This window comes from Ranitomeya imitator, chromosome 9 (genome assembly GCF_032444005.1).
Source record: "Ranitomeya imitator isolate aRanImi1 chromosome 9, aRanImi1.pri, whole genome shotgun sequence".
In the NCBI taxonomy this organism is placed as follows: Eukaryota; Metazoa; Chordata; class Amphibia; order Anura; family Dendrobatidae; genus Ranitomeya; species Ranitomeya imitator.
This window is the reverse complement of record NC_091290.1, coordinates 11668426-11692549: the sequence shown is the minus strand read 5'-3', so window position 1 is coordinate 11692549 and position 24124 is coordinate 11668426. Positions and strand designations below refer to the sequence as shown.

Here is a 24124-nt window from a genome sequence, read left to right as displayed (position 1 = left end):
AAAATGAGAATGCTTGGTCTGGGGGAAAATGTGTGTAAATGGGTTAGTAACTGGCTTAGTGATAGAAAGCAGAGGGTGGTTATAAATGGTATAGTCTCTAACTGGGTCGCTGTGACCAGTGGGGTACCGCAGGGGTCAGTATTGGGACCTGTTCTCTTCAACATATTCATTAATGATCTGGTAGAAGGTTTACACAGTAAAATATCGATATTTGCAGATGATACAAAACTATGTAAAGCAGTTAATACAAGAGAAGATAGTATTCTGCTACAGATGGATCTGGATAAGTTGGAAACTTGGGCTGAAAGGTGGCAGATGAGGTTTAACAATGATAAATGTAAGGTTATACACATGGGAAGAAGGAATCAATATCACCATTACACACTGAACGGGAAACCACTGGGTAAATCTGACAGGGAGAAGGACTTGGGGATCCTAGTTAATGATAAACTTACCTGGAGCAGCCAGTGCCAGGCAGCAGCTGCCAAGGCAAACAGGATCATGGGGTGCATTAAAAGAGGTCTGGATACACATGATGAGAGCATTATACTGCCTCTGTACAAATCCCTAGTTAGACCGCACATGGAGTACTGTGTCCAGTTTTGGGCACCGGTGCTCATGAAGGATATAATGGAACTAGAGAAAGTACAAAGGAGGGCAACAAAATTAATAAAGGGGATGGGAGAACTACAATACCCAGATAGATTAGCAAAACTAGGATTATTTAGTCTAGAAAAAAGACGACTGAGGGGCGATCTAATAACCATGTATAAGTATATAAGGGGACAATACAAATATCTCGCTGGGGATCTGTTTATACCAAGGAAGGTGACGGGCACAAGGGGGCATTCTTTGCGTCTGGAGGAGAGAAGGTTTTTCCACCAACATAGAAGAGGATTCTTTACTGTTAGGGCAGTGAGAATCTGGAATTGCTTGCCTGAGGAGGTGGTGATGGCGAACTCAGTCGAGGGGTTCAAGAGAGGCCTGGATGTCTTCCTGGAGCAGAACAATATTGTATCATACAATTATTAGGTTCTGTAGAAGGACGTAGATCTGGGGATTTATTATGATGGAATATAGGCTGAACTGGATGGACAAATATCTTTTTTCGGCCTTACTAACTATGTTACTATGTTACTAACTATGTTACTATGTTACTATGAAAAAGAGATGAAACATATATAAAACGGTGCACCTTTAAAAACTAGCCTAAGGTACTTACTAGGCTGAGGTGCACATAGTAGCTGCAAGTGCAATGTGTGTATGTATATATATATCAGCATAAAGTGCAACAAGTGCTGAAAAGTGCAGCCGAAGTAATAATCTAAAGTGCAAATGTGCGGCCTAATATACGCTGGAGATAGGGATATGTATACAGGTACCTGCTAGATAGATTTAGACATAACGACCAGTGTCACCAATAATAAATCATAAATTTAGAGCGCTGTATCTTCAAATGAATGGAGCAGGTATTACCTTTGGTGTTGCCGTCTCCTGGATGTGCCACTCCCCGACGCGCGTTTCCACTGCCCCATACACTATATCTGCCCCATGCACTGTACATCCGCCATACTGTACATCTGCCCCATACACTGTACATCCGCCATACTGTACATCTGCCCCATACACTGTATATCTGCCCCATACACTGTACATCCGCCATACTTTATATCTGCCCCATACACTGTACATCCGCCATACTGTTCATCTGCCCCATACACTGTACATCCGCCATACTGTACATCTGCCCCATACACTGTACATCCGCCATACTGTACATCCGCCCCATACACTGTACATCCGCCATACTGTTCATCTGCCCCATACACTGTACATCCGCCATACTGTACATCTGCCCCATACACTGTACATCCGCCATACTGTACATCTGCCCCATACACTGTACATCCGCCATACTGTACATCTGCCCCATACACTGTACATCCGCCATACTGTACATCTGCCCCATACACTGTACATCCGCCATACTGTACATCTGCCCCATACACTGTACATCCGCCATACTGTTGATCTGCCCCATACACTGTACATCCGCCATACTGTACATCTGCCCCATACACTGTACATCCGCCATACTGTTCATCTGCCCCATACACTGTATATCTGCGCCATACACTGTACATCCATCATACTGTACATCCGCCCCATACACTGTACATCCGCCATACTGTACATCTGCCTCATACACTGTACATGTGCCTCATACACTGTACATTCCCCATACTGTACATCCGCCCCATACACTGTACATCCGCCATACTGTATATCTGCCTCATACACTGTACATCCGCCATACTGTACATCCGCCCCATACACTGTACATCCGCCACACTGTACATCCGCCCCATACACTGTAGCTCCGCCATACTGTACATCTGCCCAATACACTGTACATCCGCCATACTGTACATCCGCCATACTGTATATTCCCCATACACTGTACATCCGCCATACTGTACATCTGCCCCATACACTGTACATCCGCCATACTGTACATCCGCCCCATACACTGTACATCCGCCATACTGTATATTCCCCATACACTGTACATCCGCCACACTGTACATCCGCCCCATACACTGTAGCTCCGCCATACTGTACATCTGCCCAATACACTGTACATCCGCCATACTGTATATTCCCCATACACTGTACATCCGCCATACTGTACATCTGCCCCATACACTGTACATCCGCCATACTGTACATCCGCCCCATACACTGTACATCCGCCATACTGTATATTCCCCATACACTGTACATCCGCCACACTGTACATCCGCCCCATACACTGTAGCTCCGCCATACTGTACATCTGCCCAATACACTGTACATCCGCCCCATACACTGTACATCCTCCATACTGTACATCCGCCCCATACACTGTAGCCCCGCCATACTGTACATCTGCCCAATACTAGCAGCTGATCGCGGGGTGCCAAGTGTTGAGATGCTAAAAAAATATTAGTTTTTCCAGCAGAAACGCTTCCTATGTGTGCTGCTTTCAATACTTTTTTTTGTTAGCGTTTTGTTAATGTTTCCTTAAACATTTCCAGAAAAGTTTTATTAATGTTTTTAAACTTTTTTTGTAATGTTTTTTTTTTTTGTGGGTGATTTTTTTGTTTTCATGGTTTTTGAAATTCATTAAGCTTAGAAAACTCTCAAAAAGAAGCCTGGGAGTTTTTATGGCGTTTTTGTAGCTTTCCCATCAACTTCTGAAGAAGTGTCCGGTCACTACTTTTAGGGCTACGTTCCCACGATGAGCTTTGGTGGGTTTTTCATGTTGCAGATTTTCCTTCACCTATTAAGTAAAATCAGTTATTTGCATTTTTTCGAAATACACAGTGTAAAAAAAACTCACCAAAAACTCATCATGGGAACGCGGCCGAAACATTGTATCATTAACAGCATGGTGCAATCCTAGATGCAGCCTATAGAAAATCTGTTTTTATTTCTTTATTAAACAGAAGAAGCCACGTTTTGTTTTTACATTTTGTGCGTTTTTGCAGATAAAGTTCGGGCTGCAATGTTCGTGGCACCTAAAGTCATCATTGAGCCCGGACCCGAAACTACAAAGAGGAAGCAGACCTGGAAAGGCGGCTGTCTGCGCAGATAATGAAGCCTCTGTGCCGCTCCTCTGTCCTCTCATGTGATCGCATTGTGATACTTTGTAATCACATTTCTCATGTATCTATTTATATGAATGTAGGAAATAGTAGCACAGAAAGTTCCAATATAAAGGCAAAAATATCCAAACTATGTCCAGGATGAATAACATGGCTTTCTTTCAAAACCAGCGCCACCCCTGTCTATTGGCTGTGTGTGGTATTACAGTTTTCTGTTGCTCCACATCGGACTTTGCAAGTAGGCGGCGTGCTCTCAGGTGTTGTTTTCCAGGCCTATATAAGGCCTCTCGTGTGTCTTGGTATAGTATTAAGACTTTCTAGTAACTCTTTTAGTTCGTCTGTGCACAGTTCCTCCCGGACGTCTCCTGGTCGCCTTTGGTTTCCAGTCCCTGAGTTACTTGTCTGTGGCTTCCAGTATCCCTGCTGCGCTGTCAGTGGTCTTAAGGACTTCACCTGTTTGTCTGTGGCCTCCAAAAACCCTGCTACCTGTCAGGGGTCTCTAGGACCTCTTTAAGATTTTCAATTTGCCTTTATGTTCTGCTTGCAGCTTCCAGGAAGTCTCCTGTCTGCTAGCGGCTTCCATGACCTCTTTAAGATTTGTAATTTGCCTCTACGTTCCGCCTGTGGCTTGCAGGGTGTCTCCCGTCTTCTAATGGCTTCTATTACCTCTTTAAGGGTGGTTTCACATTTGCGTTTTTTTTTTTTGCGTTTTTGCGGTGAAAAAAGCATGCGTTTTTTCCCTATATTTAACATTAAAAACGCATGCGTTTTTTTGTATGCGTTTTGACGCGTTTTTGCAATGCATGCGTTTTTTTTCTGCATGCGTTGTGTTGCAGAAATGCAACATGTAGTATTTTTAGTGGCGTATTTTTTGCCGCAAAAAAAGAATGCTTTTTTTTTTGCGGCAAAAAAATGCATTGCTGTCTATGTAAACGCATGCGTTTTTAACCACATGCGTTTAAAAAAAAAAAAAAAACACTGATAAACCACCCCACACCATAAAATTGATAAAGGGATCCTAACCCTACCCCTAATCCCTTTAAGGGTAGGATTAGGGGTAGGGTTAGGATCCCTAACCCTACCCCTAACCCTAGCTCTTTCTGTTTATAGTGGGTTTTTTACTTTATTTTGATGATTGGCAGCTGTCACACATTTATCTGCATGCGTTTAAAAAACGCAAACGCATGAAAAAACGCATGTAAACGCGTCAAAACGCCGCGTTTTTTTCACCACATGCAAAACCGCATGCGTCAAAAAAACGCAGCGTTTGCACGCGTTTACATGCGTTTTTTCACCATGCGTTTTTTTTTTAAAAACGCATGCATTTTGAAACGCAAGTGTGAAACCAGCCTAAGATTTTCAGTTTGCCTCTACGTTCTGCCTGCAGCTTCCAGGACATCTCCTGTCCGCCAGCGGCTTTCACGACCCCTTTAAAACTTTTAGTTTGCCTCCAGTAACTCTGCTATCTGTCTCCCACCTGCATCACCCACCTGCTGCACTGACACCCGAGGCACATGTGCCGACCCAGAACTAGGGCTTAGAGGGTCCACCTCCCATAGTGTACCCACTTTCTGTAACGGGGGTTCTTCAAAGACCAGGCTGATGTGACATTGTGCAGACATCATCATCAGGGTGCGCATGTTCCAGACTAGGGTGTAGTAGACAAAGGGCCCTAGTGATTGATCCATGGAGCCGCCATAGACACCCTATGGCACGATCCAACCTGTAAACCTCCTGGCAGCCGCCCGCCTGTGATGCCCATTATCATATTGCTGCACCATTAACTATTTACTGGCTGTATAGGGGCACATACACATTGGGTGATAGCCTCCTGACCCCTTGTTTATGGCGTTGTCCTGATTTGTGTTTTTCGCACCCACTGTGAGATCCCAATCGCAAGTATTGTTTCCTAAAGCCTGGGAGCGACAGGGAGCGCGGAGCCCCCTCCGTTGTTACTGAATGGACCCGATCGGCTTTTACTTCTGTGCGCCAAGAAACAAGACATAAAGCGAAGGGCCCGAGGCAGCGACCAGAGAGCGGCAGTGCTGCCCATAAACCTCCAGCCCCCGGCCGCCGTCTGATGGAAATTCTCGCCACATCCACTTGTTCTGTATATTGCAGAGCGATCTCACTGGTGCTTTATTGAGGCTTCGCTCATCTGTTCTTAAAGGGGCGGTACACTCTCTAGAAGTAAACTGAGTTTTGGCTGTCAGACTGCAAGAACATCTAGTGGTCATCTGTACTTTGTGGCTAAACCTGGTGGTATGCATTCAGTGCTCCTGCAGCGCCACCACAGGTGAAATAAAGCATTGCATGGTGCATGAAATAGGCTTTATGGGACACCACAGCGGACCCTCGACTATTAGACCCCACTCTTCAGCTATTAACAATCGAGTATTATTCATCTAAAGGCATTCAGAATGATACATTGTATAATCACGTTACTTATGGATCAAAATGGCAATTGGATGAAACAAACTTGTTTAAAGGGATTTTCCAGGACTTTTATCTTGATGACCCATCCTTAGGTTGTCAATATCAGATCACTGGGGGTCCGACATCCAGCTCCCCCACCGTATTGAAGCTCGCCGCTGGAACATTCAGTGAACTGCACCTCATCCCATACTGAAGTGAACGGGAGCGGCACTAACCACTATAGAGGAGACGTGACAATCCCTTTAAGTCTCCATCTACAATGCTCAGGGGAATATAAGGCAGCCTCCGCACAATCATAACAAGTTGTCTGTAAAAAGTCATTGGATGAAAGAAACAAATCCTGCAGATGTTCCCTCGGGACCGTGTCTGTGTTCCTACACAAGCTGTCATTATTTTAGCATCCGCGTCCCTTTAAGCCCGGCTAGGTGAGGCCTCTTTCATGTGCGGTGACTCTACAGACGTCCTCCTGCCTCGACCTGAAGGAGGAGCAATGATTCTGCGGATGACGCCGTCTCTGGCCGCAGTAACGTTACGCTGCTTTCACACATCAGTTTTTTTGCCATCAGTCACAATCCGTCGTATTTTGAAAAAAATGGATCCGTCGCAGATTGTGAAAAACTGATGCGACGGATCTGTTTTTTCGACAGATCCGATTAGGGGGGCTGGCTAAAGGATCCTAAAAAAAATATCGGAGTATGTTCAGTTAAAAAAAACACAGAATCCGTCGTCGGTTTCCTTCATTTGACAGATCTGTCGCCATAGGCTTCCATTCTAACAAATGACAGACAGCGATGGATCCGTCGCTGTCCGTTTTTTTTCGACAGAGACAAAAAAACGTTACTTTGTCCGTTTTCTAATTTTCGATGGATCCGGTGAACGACGGATGAAACATGAGGCCATCGTCACAATCCGTCGCTAATACAAGTCTATGAGAAAAAAACGGATCTGGCGGCATCAGACGCTGGATCCTTTTTTTTCAAAATTTGACGGATTGAGACTGACGGCAAAAAACTGATGTGTGAAAGGGGCCTTACTTGTGAATGTGGAGAAAACTATAAACTGTAATTTATACAAATTATATACATATATATACATGTATAAATTATAAGTCTTCCGGGATGGTGATCGGGTGTCGGGCGCAGAACATGAAAATCCGCAATATCTTCCAGCTTTCCGGATCTCTGCTTGCTGTCAGTACATGGAGGCTCCTGACAATCCCTGGCCACCGATCAGGTTGGCGGACGTTTAGTCGCTGTTCACACAGGACAGCCGCGTTCCATGCACACAGATTGATCAATCTTAATGTGGCAGTAAATGCTTCACCCTCAGATCCGCACGGCCATTATGATTGGCCCCGTGGGCCTTAATGTGAAGGAGCAGTGGACGGATTGCAGCGTCCCAGGGCTGCCGAGTGTGAACGCCGCCGTAGACAAGCCAATACCGGAGAGACCAGCGTTACTGGCAATGCACATTCCCAATAATGTGAGATTTTTATGCTGGGTATTTTAGAAAAAAATGCAAGTAACCGATCTTACTTACTGGTCAATGATCAATAACTCATTACAGAAATCTCTATGTGCTGCCAAAGGGGTTCAGCTCCTCAAAGAGACAAATTATTCTATAAATTACCTGTGTTCTGAAGCAAAGAGGTTGTATTGACTTAAAAAAAATAATTGCTTTCTTCCAAAAACAGCTCCACTTCTGTGCACAGGTTGTGCCTGGTATTGCAGCTCTGCCTCATTCATTTCAATGGAGCTGAACTGCAATACCCAGCACAGGACACATGTGGCGCTGCAGCCATGTTTTTCTAATTCTGCGTATCTCTTTGTAGCGCTTGTCAAGTGTGGACAGACCCTTTTTATATGAAAAACTGACAGGTGGTCATCAGTTATGGCCAGAGGGATCTATGAGATATCAGAAGATCATTTCCCGAGACTTCACCTGTCAGTGTCAGAACGGAGAGAGGGATCTGTCTGTTACTGCAGGTAGAAAGCAGGAATGTGCGGAATTCCAAAAACGCCACTCAGGGAGGCGACAACGTCTTCACCAACAGCGCAGATCTGAGTCCAGAAAGACAATGTTCTCCTTGTGACGGCTCCTAGAAAAGTCTCCAAAGAGACACCAGATACATCTGTCTATTATCTATCTATTATTTATCATCTATCTATCTATTATCTATCTGTTATCTATTTATCTATCATTTATTATCTATCCATCTATTATCTATATATTATCTGTCTATCATCTCTCTACTTTCTATCTATCATCTATCTATTATCTATCATATATCTGTCTATTATCTAACTATTATCTATCTATTATCTATTTATTTATTATCTATATATTATCTATCCATCTATTATCTAACATCTATCCATCTATTATCTATATCTATTATCTATCATCTATCTCTATTATCTCATCTATCTATGATCTGTCTATTATGTATCTATTATCTATAATCTATTCTATCTATTATCTATCTGTCTATCATCTATTATCTATCTTCTATTATCTATCTGTCTATGTATCATCTATTATCTATCATCTATTGTCTATCTTCTATTATCTATCTGTCTATGTATCATCTATTATCTATCTTCTATTGTCTATCTGTCTATGTATTATCTATTATCTATCTATCTGTCTATGTATTATCTGTCTATTATCTATCTGTTATCTATCTGTTATATCTGTCGTTCTTTCTCTCTTGCACATTACAGTCTATGCAGAGTATTGTTTTCTTTATTCTGCAGTTTGTCAGCCTCCATACTGTATATAATCATATGTATATTATGTGATAATTTTGTTTCCTCTTTGATACAATGTCTCGGTTTTGATTACTTTGTTTATTAATATGTGTGGAGACGTCTGAATGTGACAGTGAGTGACGGTAATGTCAGTGCGGTGACAGGTGATGTCAGGACACGCCGCTCTTGATGGATATTGTGGCTCATTAACATTAATTAGCTTCTATTTCTGTATTAATCATCAGTTTTTGAAAGCCGCACATTTCCCCTTAATTTTAGATTATCAAGATTTCTGAAGCTTCTTATAAGACGGAAGAAAGTCTAGGTAAGAAAACCAAGTACATTAAAGTCTGGGTTTCTACGAGGCTGAGGCTACAGATGGCCGAGTACAAGTACTTTGGAGTAATGCAGCCAGATTCATATACAGCTGGCCCGATATAAGGTCACGTTTATATAAAGCTGGACCAATACAATGTCGGGCTTACATAGGGCAGGGCTAGAGTCTGGTTTATATAGGGCTGGGCTAATTCAAGGCTGGGTTGATATATGGCTGGGCCAATATAAGGTCAGGTTTTTATGAAGCTGGACCAATAAGAGGTTGGGTTTGTAAAGGGCTGGGCTTATATTAGCTCAGGTTTTATAGGGTCGGGTTCATATAGGACTGGACTAATTCAAGGCCTGGTTCATATATGGCTGGGCCAATACAAAGTAATGTTCATATAGGGCTAGACTAATACAAGCCCGGGTTCATATATGGGGATAGATGGGCGCTGGTGCAGCCAGCAGATGAGAACACAGTAAACAGGTAGCAGAGGTACTGGAAGCCGTAGGCAGACAGGGGATGTCCTGAAAGCTGCAGGTGGACACAGAGCAGGGGTCCTGGAAAATGGAGCAGAGGTACTGGAAGCAACAGTCAGACTGGAGAAGTCCTGAAATCCAGAGGCTGACAAGTAGCAGAGGTCCTGGAACACCGGGAAAAGGTAGCAGAATTACTGGCAGCAGCAGGCAGACCGGGAACGTCCTGAAAGCAGCAGGCGCCACATAGCAGAGGTCCTGGAAGACTGGGAACAGGTAGCCGAGGAACTGGAAGCAGCAGGAAGACCAGAGATGTCAAGGACGCCGCAGGCGGACACATAGCAGAGGTCCTGGAAGACTGGGAACAGCTAGCCCAGGAACTGGAAGCAACAGGCAGACCAGAGATGTCAAGGACGCCACAGGCAGACACATAGCGGAGGTCCTGGAAAATTGGGAACAGGTAGCTGAGGAACTGGAAGCTGCAGGCAGACAAAGACGTCTAAAAGACCGCAGACATGTAGCAAAGGTACTGGAAGTTGTAGGCGGACATGTAGCAGAGGTAATGGAAGACCAGGAATTATTAAGGGTAAAATAAAAATTTGAACTTTTTGTTTTATATCCAATTACTAAAACATAATGAAAGAAATCAGGTTCCTTTGTCATCCCTAGGGCACCAAGGCCTGAGAGCTATGGCTACCATTGCCCCCCATATGGCTATGCTCCTGCCCCAGTAAATGAAGTCTTCACCATTCAGACTTTCCCCCGATTCAGTGATACATTTATTTTCCGACTTACGCGTTATATGATCCTTCACAATAGAAAACAGCTGTCTTACTGCATCACAAAGGCCGGCCGGGTTCCCACAATGCTCTGCACTTGATGATTTAACTGAACGTGTGAGCTTGGCTTTAAAACAGCTATTTTTGGCCAATTCCGACTTCTGGGCAAACGGCCAGATATGAATCAGATATGGCGGCTGAAAATAGCATAAATCATCGCAAATGTGTATTTTGTGCAACACGATGCAGCCGAATGCATTCCTCTTCTTTCCTTTCTGTTCATGGGGGTCAAGGCCAAGTCCGGGAGCGTGCCAGGAGCCATATTTAGCGGCGGCAGGCTTGTCTCCATTGTAATTTGTTCAGTCACTCTCATTTTCGCTGGATTTTGTGCTCTATGTGTTGGATTTGTGAACCTGGAACAGTTAGAAGAATTATTGTCATTATGGACGTGTTTCGGGTTTGCAGTGAGGAGACTTATAGGATCCGAAGCAGAGGAGCGCCACACACGTGTAGTGGTCGTTCTCGGTACTGCAGCTCAGCTCCTATGGGAGTGACTGTGATCTGAGCTGCAGTACAGAGGATGGCCGCTAGGTGCTGAACACTGTCATTGAGAGAGAGAGGAGATGTGAGTGGGTCCAGAGGAGCGGTGAATGTGCCGGAGGAAGGAGAGACGCCAGCACAAGTGCATCTGCAATTGAGAGAGACCAAGAAAAAAGAGACAACTCAAGGTTTTGTATAAACTTTATTGCAAACTTTAAAAACTACCAATAGGGTTTTGGAAAATCATTGGACTGTTGCCCGTGTTTTGACGCCCTGTCGGGGCGCCCACCTTGTTACTGGGTTCTGGTAAGTAGAGGTTATAGCAACATCTGTGCTATCCTTACAGGTCACACAGCTCAGGTCCATCTAGTCTTATGGCTACAAAAACATTTGAAAGAAACATTTGGCCTCGCTCAGTTTTGTGTTTAGCTCCTGTACATCTGGTGTGTCCACTGCTTCCTGTACCCTGAAAACATATCTTACGTTATACCTTGTTACATACTGTGTCTTCCATAATAAATATCATCATCCTTTATTACATACAATGCCCTCCCTTATTATATATAGTGACATTCTGTTTTGGCTAACCTGGTGAGATGGATCCTCTAAGCCCAAGGTCCGGGTGGGCACACGAGCGTCGGTGCAGCAGACAGGTGAGGTACATGGGAAACAGGTAGTAGAAACACTGGAGGCCGCAGGCAGACAGGAGACTGGGAAGGAGTTTGTAGAGATATTGGAGGCTGCAGGCAGACAGGAGACTGGGAAAGAGTTTGGAGAGATATTGGAGGCTGCAGGCAAACAGGAGACTGGGAAGGAGTTTGGAGAGATATTGGAGGCTGCAGGCAGACAGGAGACTGGGAAAGAGTTTGTAGAGATATTGGAGGCTGCAGGCAGACAGGAGACTGGGAAGGAGTTAGTAGAGAAATTGGAGACTGCAGGCAGACAGTAGAGTGGGAAGCAGGTAGGTAGAGGTACTAGAGGCTGCAGATAGGCAGGGTCGGGAGAACGATAAGTCTTAATACCAAGACACAGGTGTGTGTTTGTGAGCCTTATGTACGCTCAGGCAAACGATTACATGGGAGTACGAGCAGCCAACTGAAAGGTCGGACGTAGAGTACAACAGAGTTCAGCAGACCGGAATGAGCGGAACAAAGCCCGGATCTGGGGCACATGTGTAACACATCCCTTATTTCATACACGGTCCTCCCTTATTATGTATAGCAACTTCCATTATTACATAGTGTTATCTTCAGTTTTGTATAGCACTATCTTTTAAAACATAGTGTCCTCCCTTATTTTCTATAGCTCCATCTCATGTTATATATAGCATCCTCCCTTATTATGTATACTGCCATTACGTGCAGTATCCTCACTTATGAAAAGCATCCTTTATTAAATAGTTTCCTCCCTTATTATGTATGGCGTGATCTCTTATTACATACAGTGTCCTCCCTTATTAGGTACAGCACCTTACTTTATTACATACAGTGTCCTCCCTTATTAAGTACAGCACCTTCCTTTATTATAGACAATGTCCTCTCCTATTATGTATAGCACCATCTCTTATTACATAGTATAATAAGTACAGACCCTCCTTTATAACAAACCTATTGTATTTTTGTTTTGCATAATCAACAATACATGTGAATATATGATACTTTGCAATATAACCTATAAAATGTAAATGTTTTATTCTTCAATTTCCAGCAGCTTTGGATCCATATTCCCAACATGTGGAATCTCTGTAAATGTTCGGAAACCTGTTCTGTATCCATAAAGTGCATAAAGTTTTTATTTTTCACTTTTTTCTTAGAATTGCAAAAACGTATGATGGGCTTACAGTGTTGTGCAACGTGCTACACAAAGTGAGAGCAGAGGAAACTACTGTATATATAAGGAAACAGCGTGCCCAGTCAAGCATGCAAAAATGTAATGCATTTAAAGGGGTTGTCCACTACTTTTATATATAATAACTATAATATATGTCATAAAAGTGAGGTCAGAGCCCTAGCGGCAACCACCCCCAATCAGCTGTTATCAGTGGCCAGAGGTAAACAGTGTAGAGCGCCGAGTAGTGGCCGTTCCTGAGTACTGCAGATCAGCTGATATGCAAAACCCGACAATGGTAGGACATTATAATATTTGCTAGCAAGTCTTATAATTTTTATGCATACTAATGGTTATTTGCAATAATATTTTCACATTTTGGCAAACAGTATGTCCTGCTGTAAGATCTCTTAAATGTTGTGCCTTTTTCTTATTAATTCATTTGTAATCCAGCCTGAAGAAGGAGCCTCTGTGCTCTGAAAGCTTGCAAACATATATTATTTTTTGGTCAGCCAATAAAAGTATCACTCCAAGAATACTTTTGTCATCATTGGGCAAAAAAGTATTCACATCGATTTTTCTGGCGAACACGGTGCCACAATATCATTTGTTATTGTACATCATGGCACACAGTATGATGCAATGGCTTGATGCCGTTGGTTGGATTTGAATCCAGGATCTCAGCGCTTCATAGGAACAGCATTAACCCTTGAAATTCCTTCCTCCACAATTTACATTCACATTATTTTCTTATTACTTAGTATAAAACTTCAGATATTGTTACTTGGTACAGATCTGTAGCTGCTGATTGGCATCACTGCCATCTTCAGGCAAAATCTGGTATTGCATGTCACTAAAATCCAGCTACTGAATATATTATGGCCAGTGGTATTTTATTTCACAAGAACAAACTAAGGCTCTGTTGTTTTCTGTGTTGGAATTATTTTTCCCATAAAAACTCCCGGCACAATGTATATCATTGTAAGTCATACGTCGTGGGGTCTGTTGGGAGCCACTCAGAGGCGTAGCTAGGGTTTTGGTTCAGGGGGGTGCGAAACTTCTGAGTGGATCCGTAACCAGGTAACCTTGATTCCAACTCGGTGATGCACCCTAATAGTGGAGGAGAACCTCAGCAGATGACCGGGCTGTTACTGAACATAATCTCTATATAAAGACCAACATGGATATTACCGCCATATGGTCAGTGGTAGATACCAGTCCTACAGAACATATAAGAGATCACAGCACAGTTACAGATAATGACTTACCGCTGACGTTCTTTCTGATGGAATCGTTCATTTTTCCCGTCTTTTCCATCTGGCCCAGACCGACATGACAACTTCTCCACCCAGGACTCGTCTGCAGAGAAAACAACAAAGACACATTTCACTTCTCACATTCCAGCCCCATCACCATCTATTCCCAACCTGCACAAACCCCTCATCCTGCTGATACCCCAATACTGAGCCGCTGCTGCCGTATGTGTTCCTATTACTGCAACTGATACCCCAATACTGAGCTGCTGCTGCCGTATGTGTCCCTATTACTGCTCCTGATACCCCAATACTGAGCCGCTGCTGCCGTATGTGTCCCTATTACTGCACCTGATATCCCAATACTGAGCCGCTGCTGCCGTATGTGTCCCTATTACTGCACCTGATACCCGAATACTAAGCCGCTGCTGCCATATGTATCCCTATTACTGACCCTGATACCCCAATACTGAGCCACTGCTGCCGTATATGTCCCTATTACTGCACCTGATACCCCAATACTGAGCCGCTGCTGCCGTATGTGTCCCTATTACTGCCCCTGATACCCCAATACTGAGCCGCTGCTGCTGTATGTGTCCTTATTACTGCCCCTGATACCCCAATACTGAGCCGCTGCTGCCGTATGTGTCCCTATTACTACACCTGATACCCCAATACTGAGCCCCTGCTGCCGTATGTGACCCTATTACTGCCCCTGATACCCCAATAATGAGCCGCTGCTGCCGTATGTGTCCCTATTACTGCACCTGATACCCCAATACTGAGCCTCTGCTGCCGTATGTGTCCGTATTACTGCCCCTAACACCCCAATACTGAGCCGCTGCTGCCGTATGTGTCCCTATTACTGCACCTGATACCCCAATACTGAGCCGCTGCTGCCGTATGTGTCCCTATTACTGCACCTGATACCCCAATACTGAGCCCCTGCTGCCGTATGTGACCCTATTACTGCCCCTGATACCCCAATACTGAGCCGCTGCTGCGGTATGTGTCCCTATTACTGCCCCTGATACCCCAATACTGAGCCGCTGCTACCATATGTGTCCCTATTACTGCACATGATACCCCAATACTGAGCCGCTGCTACCGTATGTGTCCCTATTACTGCACCTGATACCCCAATACTGAGCCCCTGCTGCCGTATGTGACCCTATTACTGCCCCTGATACCCCAATACTGAGCCGCTGCTGCGGTATGTGTCCCTATTACTGCACCTGATACCCCAATACTGAGCCACTGCTGCCGTATGTGTCCCTATTACTGCCCCTGATACCCCAATACTGAGCCGCTGCTGCCGTATGTGTCCCTATTACTGCACCTGATACCCCAATACTGAGCCGCTGCTACCATATGTGTCCCTATTACTGCCCCTGATACCCCAATACTGAGCCGCTGCTGCCGTATGTGTCCCTATTACTGCAACTGATACCCCAATACTGAGCCACTCCTGCCGTATGTGACCCTATTACTGCACCTGATACCCCAATACTGAGCCGCTGCTGCCGTATGTGTCCCTATTACTGCACCTGATACCCCAATACTGAGCCGCTGCTGCCGTATGTGTCCCTATTACTGCCCCTGATACCCCAATACTGAGCCTCTGCTGCCGTATGTGTCCCTATTACTGCACCTGATACCCCAATACTGAGCCGCTGCTGCCGTATGTGTCCCTATTACTGCACCTGATTCCCCAATACTGAGCCGCTGCTGCCGTGTGTCCCTATTACTGCCCCAGATACCCCAATACTGAGCCACTGCTGCCGTATGTGTCCCTATTACTGCCCCTGATACCCCAATACTGAGCCGCTGCTGCCGTATGTGTCCCTATTACTGCACCTGATACCCCAATACTGAGCCACTGCTGCCGTATGTGTCCCTATTACTGCCCCTGATACCCCAATACTGACCCCCTGATGCCGTATGTGTCCCTATTACTGCCCCTGATTCCCCAATACTGAGCCGCTGCTGCCGTATGTGTCCCTATTACTGCCCCTGATACCCCAATACTGAGCCTCTGCTGCCGTATGTGTCCCTATTACTGCCCCTGATTCCCCAATACTGAGCCGCTGCTGCCGTATGTGTCCCTATTACTGCCCCTGATACCCCAATACTGAGCCTCTGCTGCCGTATGTGTCCCTATTACTGCCCCTGATTCCCCAATACTGAGCCGCTGCTGCCGTATGTGTCCCTATTACTGCCCCTGATACCCCAATACTGAGCCGCTGCTGCCGTATGTGTCCCTATTACTGCCCCTGATACCCCAATACTGAGCCGCTGCTGCCGTATGTGTCCCTATTACTGCACCTGATTCCCCAATACTGAGCCGCTGCTGCCGTGTGTCCCTATTACTGCCCCTGATACCCCAATACTGAGCCACTGCTGCCGTATGTGTCCCTATTACTGCCCCTGATACCCCAATACTGAGCCGCTGCTGCCGTATGTGTCCCTATTACTGCACCTGATACCCCAATACTGAGCCGCTGCTGCCGTATGTGTCCCTATTACTGCCCCTGATACCCCAATACTGAGCCCCTGCTGCCGTATGTGTCCCTATTACTGCCCCTGATTCCCCAATACTGAGCCGCTGCTGCCGTGTGTCCCTATTACTACACCTGATACCCCAATACTGAGCCTCTGCTGCCGTATGTGTCCCTATTTCTGCCCCTGATACCCCAATACTGAGCCTCTGCTGCCGTATGTGTCCCTATTACTGACCCTGATACCCCAATACTGAGCAGCTGCTGCCATATGTGTCCCTATTACTGCCCCTGATACCCCAATACTGAGCCTCTGCTGCCGTATGTGTCCCTATTACTGCCCCTGATACCCCAATACTGAGCCGCTGCTGCCGTATGTGTCCCTATTACTGCCCCTGATACCCCAATACTGACCCACTGCTGCCGTATGTGTGCCTATTACTGCCCCTGATACCCCAATACTGAGCCTCTGCTGCCGTATGTGTCCCTATTACTGCCCCTGATACCCCAATACTGAGCCGCTGCTGCCATGTGTCCCTATTACTGCCCCTGATACCCCAATACTGACCCACTGCTGCCGTATGTGTCCCTATTACTGCCCCTGATACCCCAATACTGAGCCGCTGCTGCCGTATGTGTCCCTATTACTGCACCTGATTCCCCAATACTGAGCCGCTGCTGCCGTGTGTCCCTATTACTGCCCCTGATACCCCAATACTGAGCCACTGCTGCCGTATGTGTCCCTATTACTGCCCCTGATACCCCAATACTGAGCCGCTGCTGCCGTATGTGTCCCTATTACTGCACCTGATACCCCAATACTGAGCCGCTGCTGCCGTATGTGTCCCTATTACTGCCCCTGATACCCCAATACTGAGCCCCTGCTGCCGTATGTGTCCCTATTACTGCCCCTGATTCCCCAATACTGAGCCGCTGCTGCCGTGTGTCCCTATTACTACACCTGATACCCCAATACTGAGCCTCTGCTGCCGTATGTGTCCCTATTTCTGCCCCTGATACCCCAATACTGAGCCTCTGCTGCCGTATGTGTCCCTATTACTGACCCTGATACCCCAATACTGAGCAGCTGCTGCCATATGTGTCCCTATTACTGCCCCTGATACCCCAATACTGAGCCTCTGCTGCCGTATGTGTCCCTATTACTGACCCTGATACCCCAATACTGAGCAGCTGCTGCCATATGTGTCCCTATTACTGCCCCTGATACCCCAATACTGAGCCTCTGCTGCCGTATGTGTCCCTATTACTGCCCCTGATACCCCAATACTGACCCACTGCTGCCGTATGTGTGCCTATTACTGCCCCTGATACCCCAATACTGAGCCTCTGCTGCCGTATGTGTCCCTATTACTGCCCCTGATACCCCAATACTGAGCCGCTGCTGCCCTATGTGTCCCTATTACTGCACCTGATACCCCAATATTGAGCCGCTGCTGCCGTATGTGTCCCTATTAGGCTAGGTTCCCATTGCGTTAATGGGAACGCGCTAACGGACAGCGTTGCACGGCGAAATTAACGCCGTGCAACGGTTCCTTTAGCGCGCCCATTCACGGCAATGGCACGCGCTAGTGACGCGCCGGTGTTTTGTAGCGCGCCGTGGACGCTGCTTGCAGCGTCCGAGGCGCGCCCGCGGTCCGTTCCCCGCTCTTGCAGATCGGGGATCTGCGAGAGCGGGGACGTTACCGCGACCCCGGAACGCGGCCCCGTAAAAACATTGCGTTAGCGCAATCTGTTAGCGCTAGCGCTAAACGGATTGCACTAACGCAATGTGACCCTAGCCTTACTGCACCTGCTGTATGGTTCTCTGTGCCTTCTAAATTCTAAAGCAACCCTCTATAATATAGTAATGCCGGGTGCAAGTGCTCTAGAAAACAGTGCCCATATGTTGACCCCTAGAAAGTAATAATGCCCTGTGTGCCCCTTTGATAGTCACAGTAACCTGAGTTCCCCTATAAAAATAAGTGCCCACTTTACATTGAATAATGTCCCGAGTCTCCCCCCTTACAGCTCCCCTATACACAGTATGATACTCTCTTATACACAGTATAATGCCCCCTCACTGCATAGTGCCACCCACACAGTATACTGACCCCTTAGTAGCCCCAAAACTGTGTGATGGCTCCAACACTGTAATCACCACACTGTATGATGGCCCCCTAGATAGCCTCCATATAGTATAATGCACCAGATCGTCCTAAATATAGTATAATGCACTCCCCATAGGCCTACTCTATATTGTATAATGCACCCCCATGGGCAGACTCTATAGCACAAGGCAGCACCCATAGGCAGACTCTGTAGTATAATGCAGCACCCCATAGGCAGACGCTGTAGTATAAGGCAGAACCCCATTGGCAGACCCTGTAGTATAAGGCAACACCTTATACATTACCTTACATTACATTACTGATCCTGTATTATACTCCAGAGCTGCACTCACTATTCTGCTGGTGCAGTCACTGTGTACATACATTACATTACTGATCCTGAGTTATGTCCTGTATTATACCCCCGAGCTGCATTCACTATTCTGCTGGTGCAGTCACTGTGTACATACATTACTGATCCTGAGTTACCTCCTGTATTATACCCCAGAGCTGCACTCACTATTCTGCTGGTGCAGTCACTGTGTACATATATTGCATTACTGATCCTGAGTTACATCCTGTATTATACTCCAGAGCTGCACTCACTATTCTGCTGGTGCAGTCACTGTGTACATACATAACATTACTGATCCTGAGTTACATCCTGTATTATACTCCAGAGCTGCACTCACTATTCTGCTGGTGCAGTCACTGTGTACATATATTGCATTACTGATCCTGAGTTACATCCTGTATTATACTCCAGAGCTGCACTCACTATTCTGCTGGTGCAGTCACTGTGTACATACATTGCATTACTGATCCTGAGTTACCTCCTGTATTATACCCCAGAGCTGCACTCACTATTCTGCTGGTGCAGTCACTGTGTACATACATTAAATTAAAGATCCTGAGTTACATCCTGTATCATACTCCAGAGCTGCACTCACTATTCTGCTGGTGCAGTCACTGTGTACATACATTACATTAAAGATCCTGAGTTACATCCTGTATCATACTCCAGAGCTGCACTCACTATTCTGCTGGTGCAGTCACTGTGTACATACATTACTGATCCTCAGTTACCTCCTGTATTATACCCCAGAGCTGCACTCACTATTCTGCTGGTGCAGTCACTGTGTACATACATTACATTACTGATCCTGAGTTACATCCTGTATTATACCCCAGAGCTGCACTCACTATTCTGCTGGTGCAGTCACTGTGTACATACATTACATTACTGATCCAGTTGTTGAGACTGCAGAGTAATGTGTGCACCTCTGTGATTTTTGGGTTGTTCTGGGATCTCGTTTACTATTCTGCATGTGATGTATTTTTAGAGATTTAAGGTACTGGTTCTCATTTTACACATGTATAATATATTGGCAAAATCACATTTCACTATTTTTATGATTTACTTTATGATAGGTGCATGCTCAGAAATCGGTGACCACTCTGCTAAATATATATAGTGACGGCTGCAGAGGGTGGAAAAAAATAATAATGCAACCTGTTTCTTGTCAGTATAGTCAGTAGTTAAACTTGTCACAAATTGGAAGTTGTTGCTATTTTTATGATGTCCCATGATTGAGGTTAATGGCTTCTATTAGTCTCTCTGATACCAGCCTCAGTTTGCATTTTTCTAAGGCTTGTACCAGGGATGATACAGTGGCACTATCTTTCTTCATTTTCCTCCACTCGATCAGGCATTGCATCAGTTGTTCCCGCATATTGCACGGGTTATTATAAATGACTTGTTCTATCATCGCCTCTGAAAGCCCAAGTGTCCGGATCAGCCTCCTCCAATCCTTCGCCACGTTATCACATATGATGTCAAAGGCCTCGTCAATCTGATCTGTGCAACAAAGGAAAATGTATGAACATACTGAACAGATAGATATATGGTAGATAGATACTAAATCTATATATGTAATTGTCTAAGGGGTACTTCCGTCTGTCTGTCTGTAACGGAAATCCCACGTCGCTGATTGGTCGCGGCTGCCAGGCCACGACCAATCAGCAACGGGCACAGTCCGGCCGAGAATTAGTTCCTCCCTACTTCCATACAGTTAGTGCCCGGCGCCCGCTCCATACTCCCCTCCAGTCAGCGCTGACACAGGGTTAATGGCAGCGCTAACGGACCGCGTTATACCGCGGTGTAACGCACTCCGTTAACGCTGCTATTAACCCTGTGTGACCAACTTTTTTTTACTATTGATGCTGACTATGCAGCATCAACAGTAAAAAGATCTAATGTTAAAAATAATTAAAAAAAAAAAAACCCTGCTATTCTCACCTTCCGTCGTCCGCCGATGCGCGCGCAGCTGCCGCCAGCTTCCGTTCCCAGAGATGCATTGCGAAATTACCCAGAAGACTTAGCGGTCTCGCTGGACGCCGGAGGGTGAGTATATAACTATTTTTCATTTTAATTATTTTTTTTAACAAGGATATGGTGCCCACACTGCTATACACTACGTGGGCTGTGTTATATACTGTGTGGCTGCTATATACTACGTGGGAAGTGTTATATACTACGTGGGCAGTATTATATACTGCGTGGGCTGTGTTATATACTGTGTGGCTGCTATATACTACGTGGGAAGTGTTATATACTACGTGGGCAGTATTATATACTGCGTGGGCTGTATTATATACTGTGTGGCTGCTGTATACTACGTGGGAAGTGTTATATACTACGTGGGCAGTATTATATACTGCGTGGGCTGTGTTATATACTATGTGGGCTGTGTTATATACTGCGTGGGCTGTGCTATATATTATGTGGGCTGTGTTAAATACTGAGTGGGCTGTGTTATATACTGCATGGGCTGTGTTATATACTGCGTGAGCTGTGTTATATACTATGTGGGCTGTATTTTATACTGCGTGAGCTGTGTTATATACTATGTGGGCTGTGTTATATACTGCGTGGGCTGTGCTATATATTACGTGGGCTGTGTTAAATACTGCGTGGGCTGTGTTATATACTGCATGGGCTGTGTTATATACTATGTGGGCTGTGTTGCATACTACGTGGCTGTGTTATATACTGCGTGTCTGCTATATACTACATGGCTCCTATATACTACGTGGCCTGTGCTATATACTATGTGGCTGCTATATACATACATACTGTACATACATATTCTAGAATACCCAATGCATTAGAATCGGGTCACCATCTAGTAGATAATAGATGGCTAGATAATATATGATATATAATAGGTAGATAGATAATAGATACATGATAGATGGATTATAGATAGATAGATAATAAATAGATAATTTATGATGGATAATAGATAGATAATGCTTAATAGATAGATAATAGATAGATGATAGATAGATAGGTGATAGATAATAGATGATAGATAATAGATAGATAATAAATAGATAAATAGATTATAGATAATAGATAGATGATCGATAATGGATAATAGATAGATAATACCATTTGATACACTTTATTGATCCCACGGGAAATTATGGAATGTATAGATGATAGATAATAGATGATAGATAATAGATGATAGATAGATAATAGATAGAGAAATAAATTACAGATAGCTAGAAAAACATAGCAAGGCAGAAAAATACTATAATGCAGTTGCTCAACTTTTTGTTCACAAACCCTTTTGGTGTAATGTAATTTATCTATATAGGAAAGTACTCAGCACTCCTATTAAATGTGGAAAAAATAAAGGACTTTTTATTAGTCCATGTGGGGAGGTTTCATTTCCATAAAAGAACCTTCGTCAGAAAAAGTTGCAAAAGAAAAATGAGCCGAAATGTCGCCACATGGACTAATAAAAAGTCCTTTATTTTGTCCACATTGAATAGGAGCGCTGCTTATATTTCCATACAGATAGATGCCGTAGATATAGAGACAGATGATCATTTTGCCGTGAGGCTCATTCCCTACGTTTCCCTCGGAGGCTGCTCCCCGCCTGCCTTTGTTACCAGTAATCTGCTGGTGTTGTCAGTTTGTATATAAGCCTGAGGGGCACTACAGGTGACAGGACGGCACACGAGGCTTGTGACCAGCACGTAATATTGATTACATGGCAGCGCTTGTTACTGAGACGTCGTATTGCAGTATTATTAGATGAGCTGTTATGTGGACACTGTATGGCGCTGTGTACTTTGGCATTGTACTGGGCATCATCCAATGTAAGACTTGCTCTGGCGACACATTTCCAGTATAGCGCCCACTTCAGGGCATACCTGGTATTACATGACAGGGCTGAGTTCTCTATAGTGGGAACCATTGTTGACCTATACTAGGGTTTTTCCTTTACCCTCCCCCCTGTGCCTTAACAGGTCTAATATGGGACAATCCCTTTACCTAACTGCCCCTGTCGCCCCTCACCCCTGGTCGCCTCCCCTGCAGGTGACACATCTACATTTCTCCTCCACACTTATCCGCTCCTCACCCAACCGCCTCCAAGACTTCTCCCGATATCCCCCATCCCCTGGAATTCTTTGCCCCAACACGTCCGACTATCACCCACATTCGGATCCTTCAGACGGAACCTGGAAACCCATCTCTTCAGGAAAGCCTACAGCCTGCACTGACCCCGCTGCCTCCTCATCACCCCCGAAGCTACCGCCTTACCAACACCGGAGCTACCGCCTCACCAACACCGGAGCTGCCGCCTCACCAACACCGGAGCTACCACCTCACCAACACCGGAGCTACTGCCTCACCAACACCGGAGATACCGCCTCACCAACACCGGAGCTACCGCCTCACCAACACCGGAGCTATCGCCTCACCAACACCGGAGTTCCTGCAACCCTCAACCTATTGTCCCCTTCCCCACCATCCTGTAGAATGTAAGCCCCCGAGGGCAGGGTCCTTGCCCCTCTGTACCAGTCTGTCATTGTTAGTTTACTGTAAGTGATATCTGTAACTTGTATGTAACCCCTTCTCATGTACAGCACCATGGAATCAATGCTGCTATATAAATAATAATAATAATTAGGAGACGGACATTTACCTCTTTCCTTCGTCTCCACCTCGCATCGTGGCCCGGGTTCTACTTTTTGGACCAGGTCAAGTCTATTAATGGCTTTGAGCAACGATATAAGAAAAGTGAGATCGTCCTCGGAGATTTCCGTCAGCTCCTGCAGTTGTCTGAACAGATCTAAGGGGCTTTTGATCATCTCCATTTTCTTCTTGACTATTTTCTTATTGCAGAGAAACTTCATACTCTCCAGTTCTCTTTCGTCAAGTTTCTGCGATATTTCTAAGAGCAGGGTGTGGAAATTGTCCATTTTGGCTCAGGATTTTCACTTTCGCTTTCCAGAAATGCAGGTCGCTTCCTAAGTGTTCCAATATAGGAACGTCGCAGCCGCAGAAAATGAATGCGGAACCGTAGAGAGAAACAACGTACCGAATCGACACCACGAGTATAAGGCGGAGAGGTGCAAACTTTGGGTTTCCTGGTAAAGTTGTGTCGACTTGTCAGAGCAGGAAGTTAGAGAG

The 24124-nt window shown here is 45.3% G+C and overlaps 1 protein-coding gene across 1 annotated transcript; it reads right to left on the bottom strand.

Annotated features, from left to right (window-relative positions):
• Positions 1–20032: 20032 nt before the first annotated feature.
• FADD (Fas associated via death domain) lies at positions 20033–24124 on the bottom strand. The gene is made up of 2 exons (XM_069740037.1): positions 23637–24124; positions 20033–20491 (listed from the first exon to the last, which is right to left on the bottom strand). Exons 1-2 carry the CDS (start codon positions 23911–23913, stop codon positions 20208–20210), a joined length of 561 nt encoding a protein of 186 aa, XP_069596138.1. The 5' UTR covers positions 23914–24124; the 3' UTR covers positions 20033–20207.

Excerpts from the sequence above, each read along its gene's own strand:
- FADD (XM_069740037.1), bottom strand. The coding sequence starts at position 23,913 with ATGGACAATTTCCACACCCTGCTCTTAGAAATATCGCAGAAACTTGAC. Across the intron at positions 20,492-23,636 it reads GGTGGAGACGAAGGAAAGAG|ATCAGATTGACGAGGCCTTT; the intron begins GTAAATGTCCGT and ends TTTGTTGCACAG.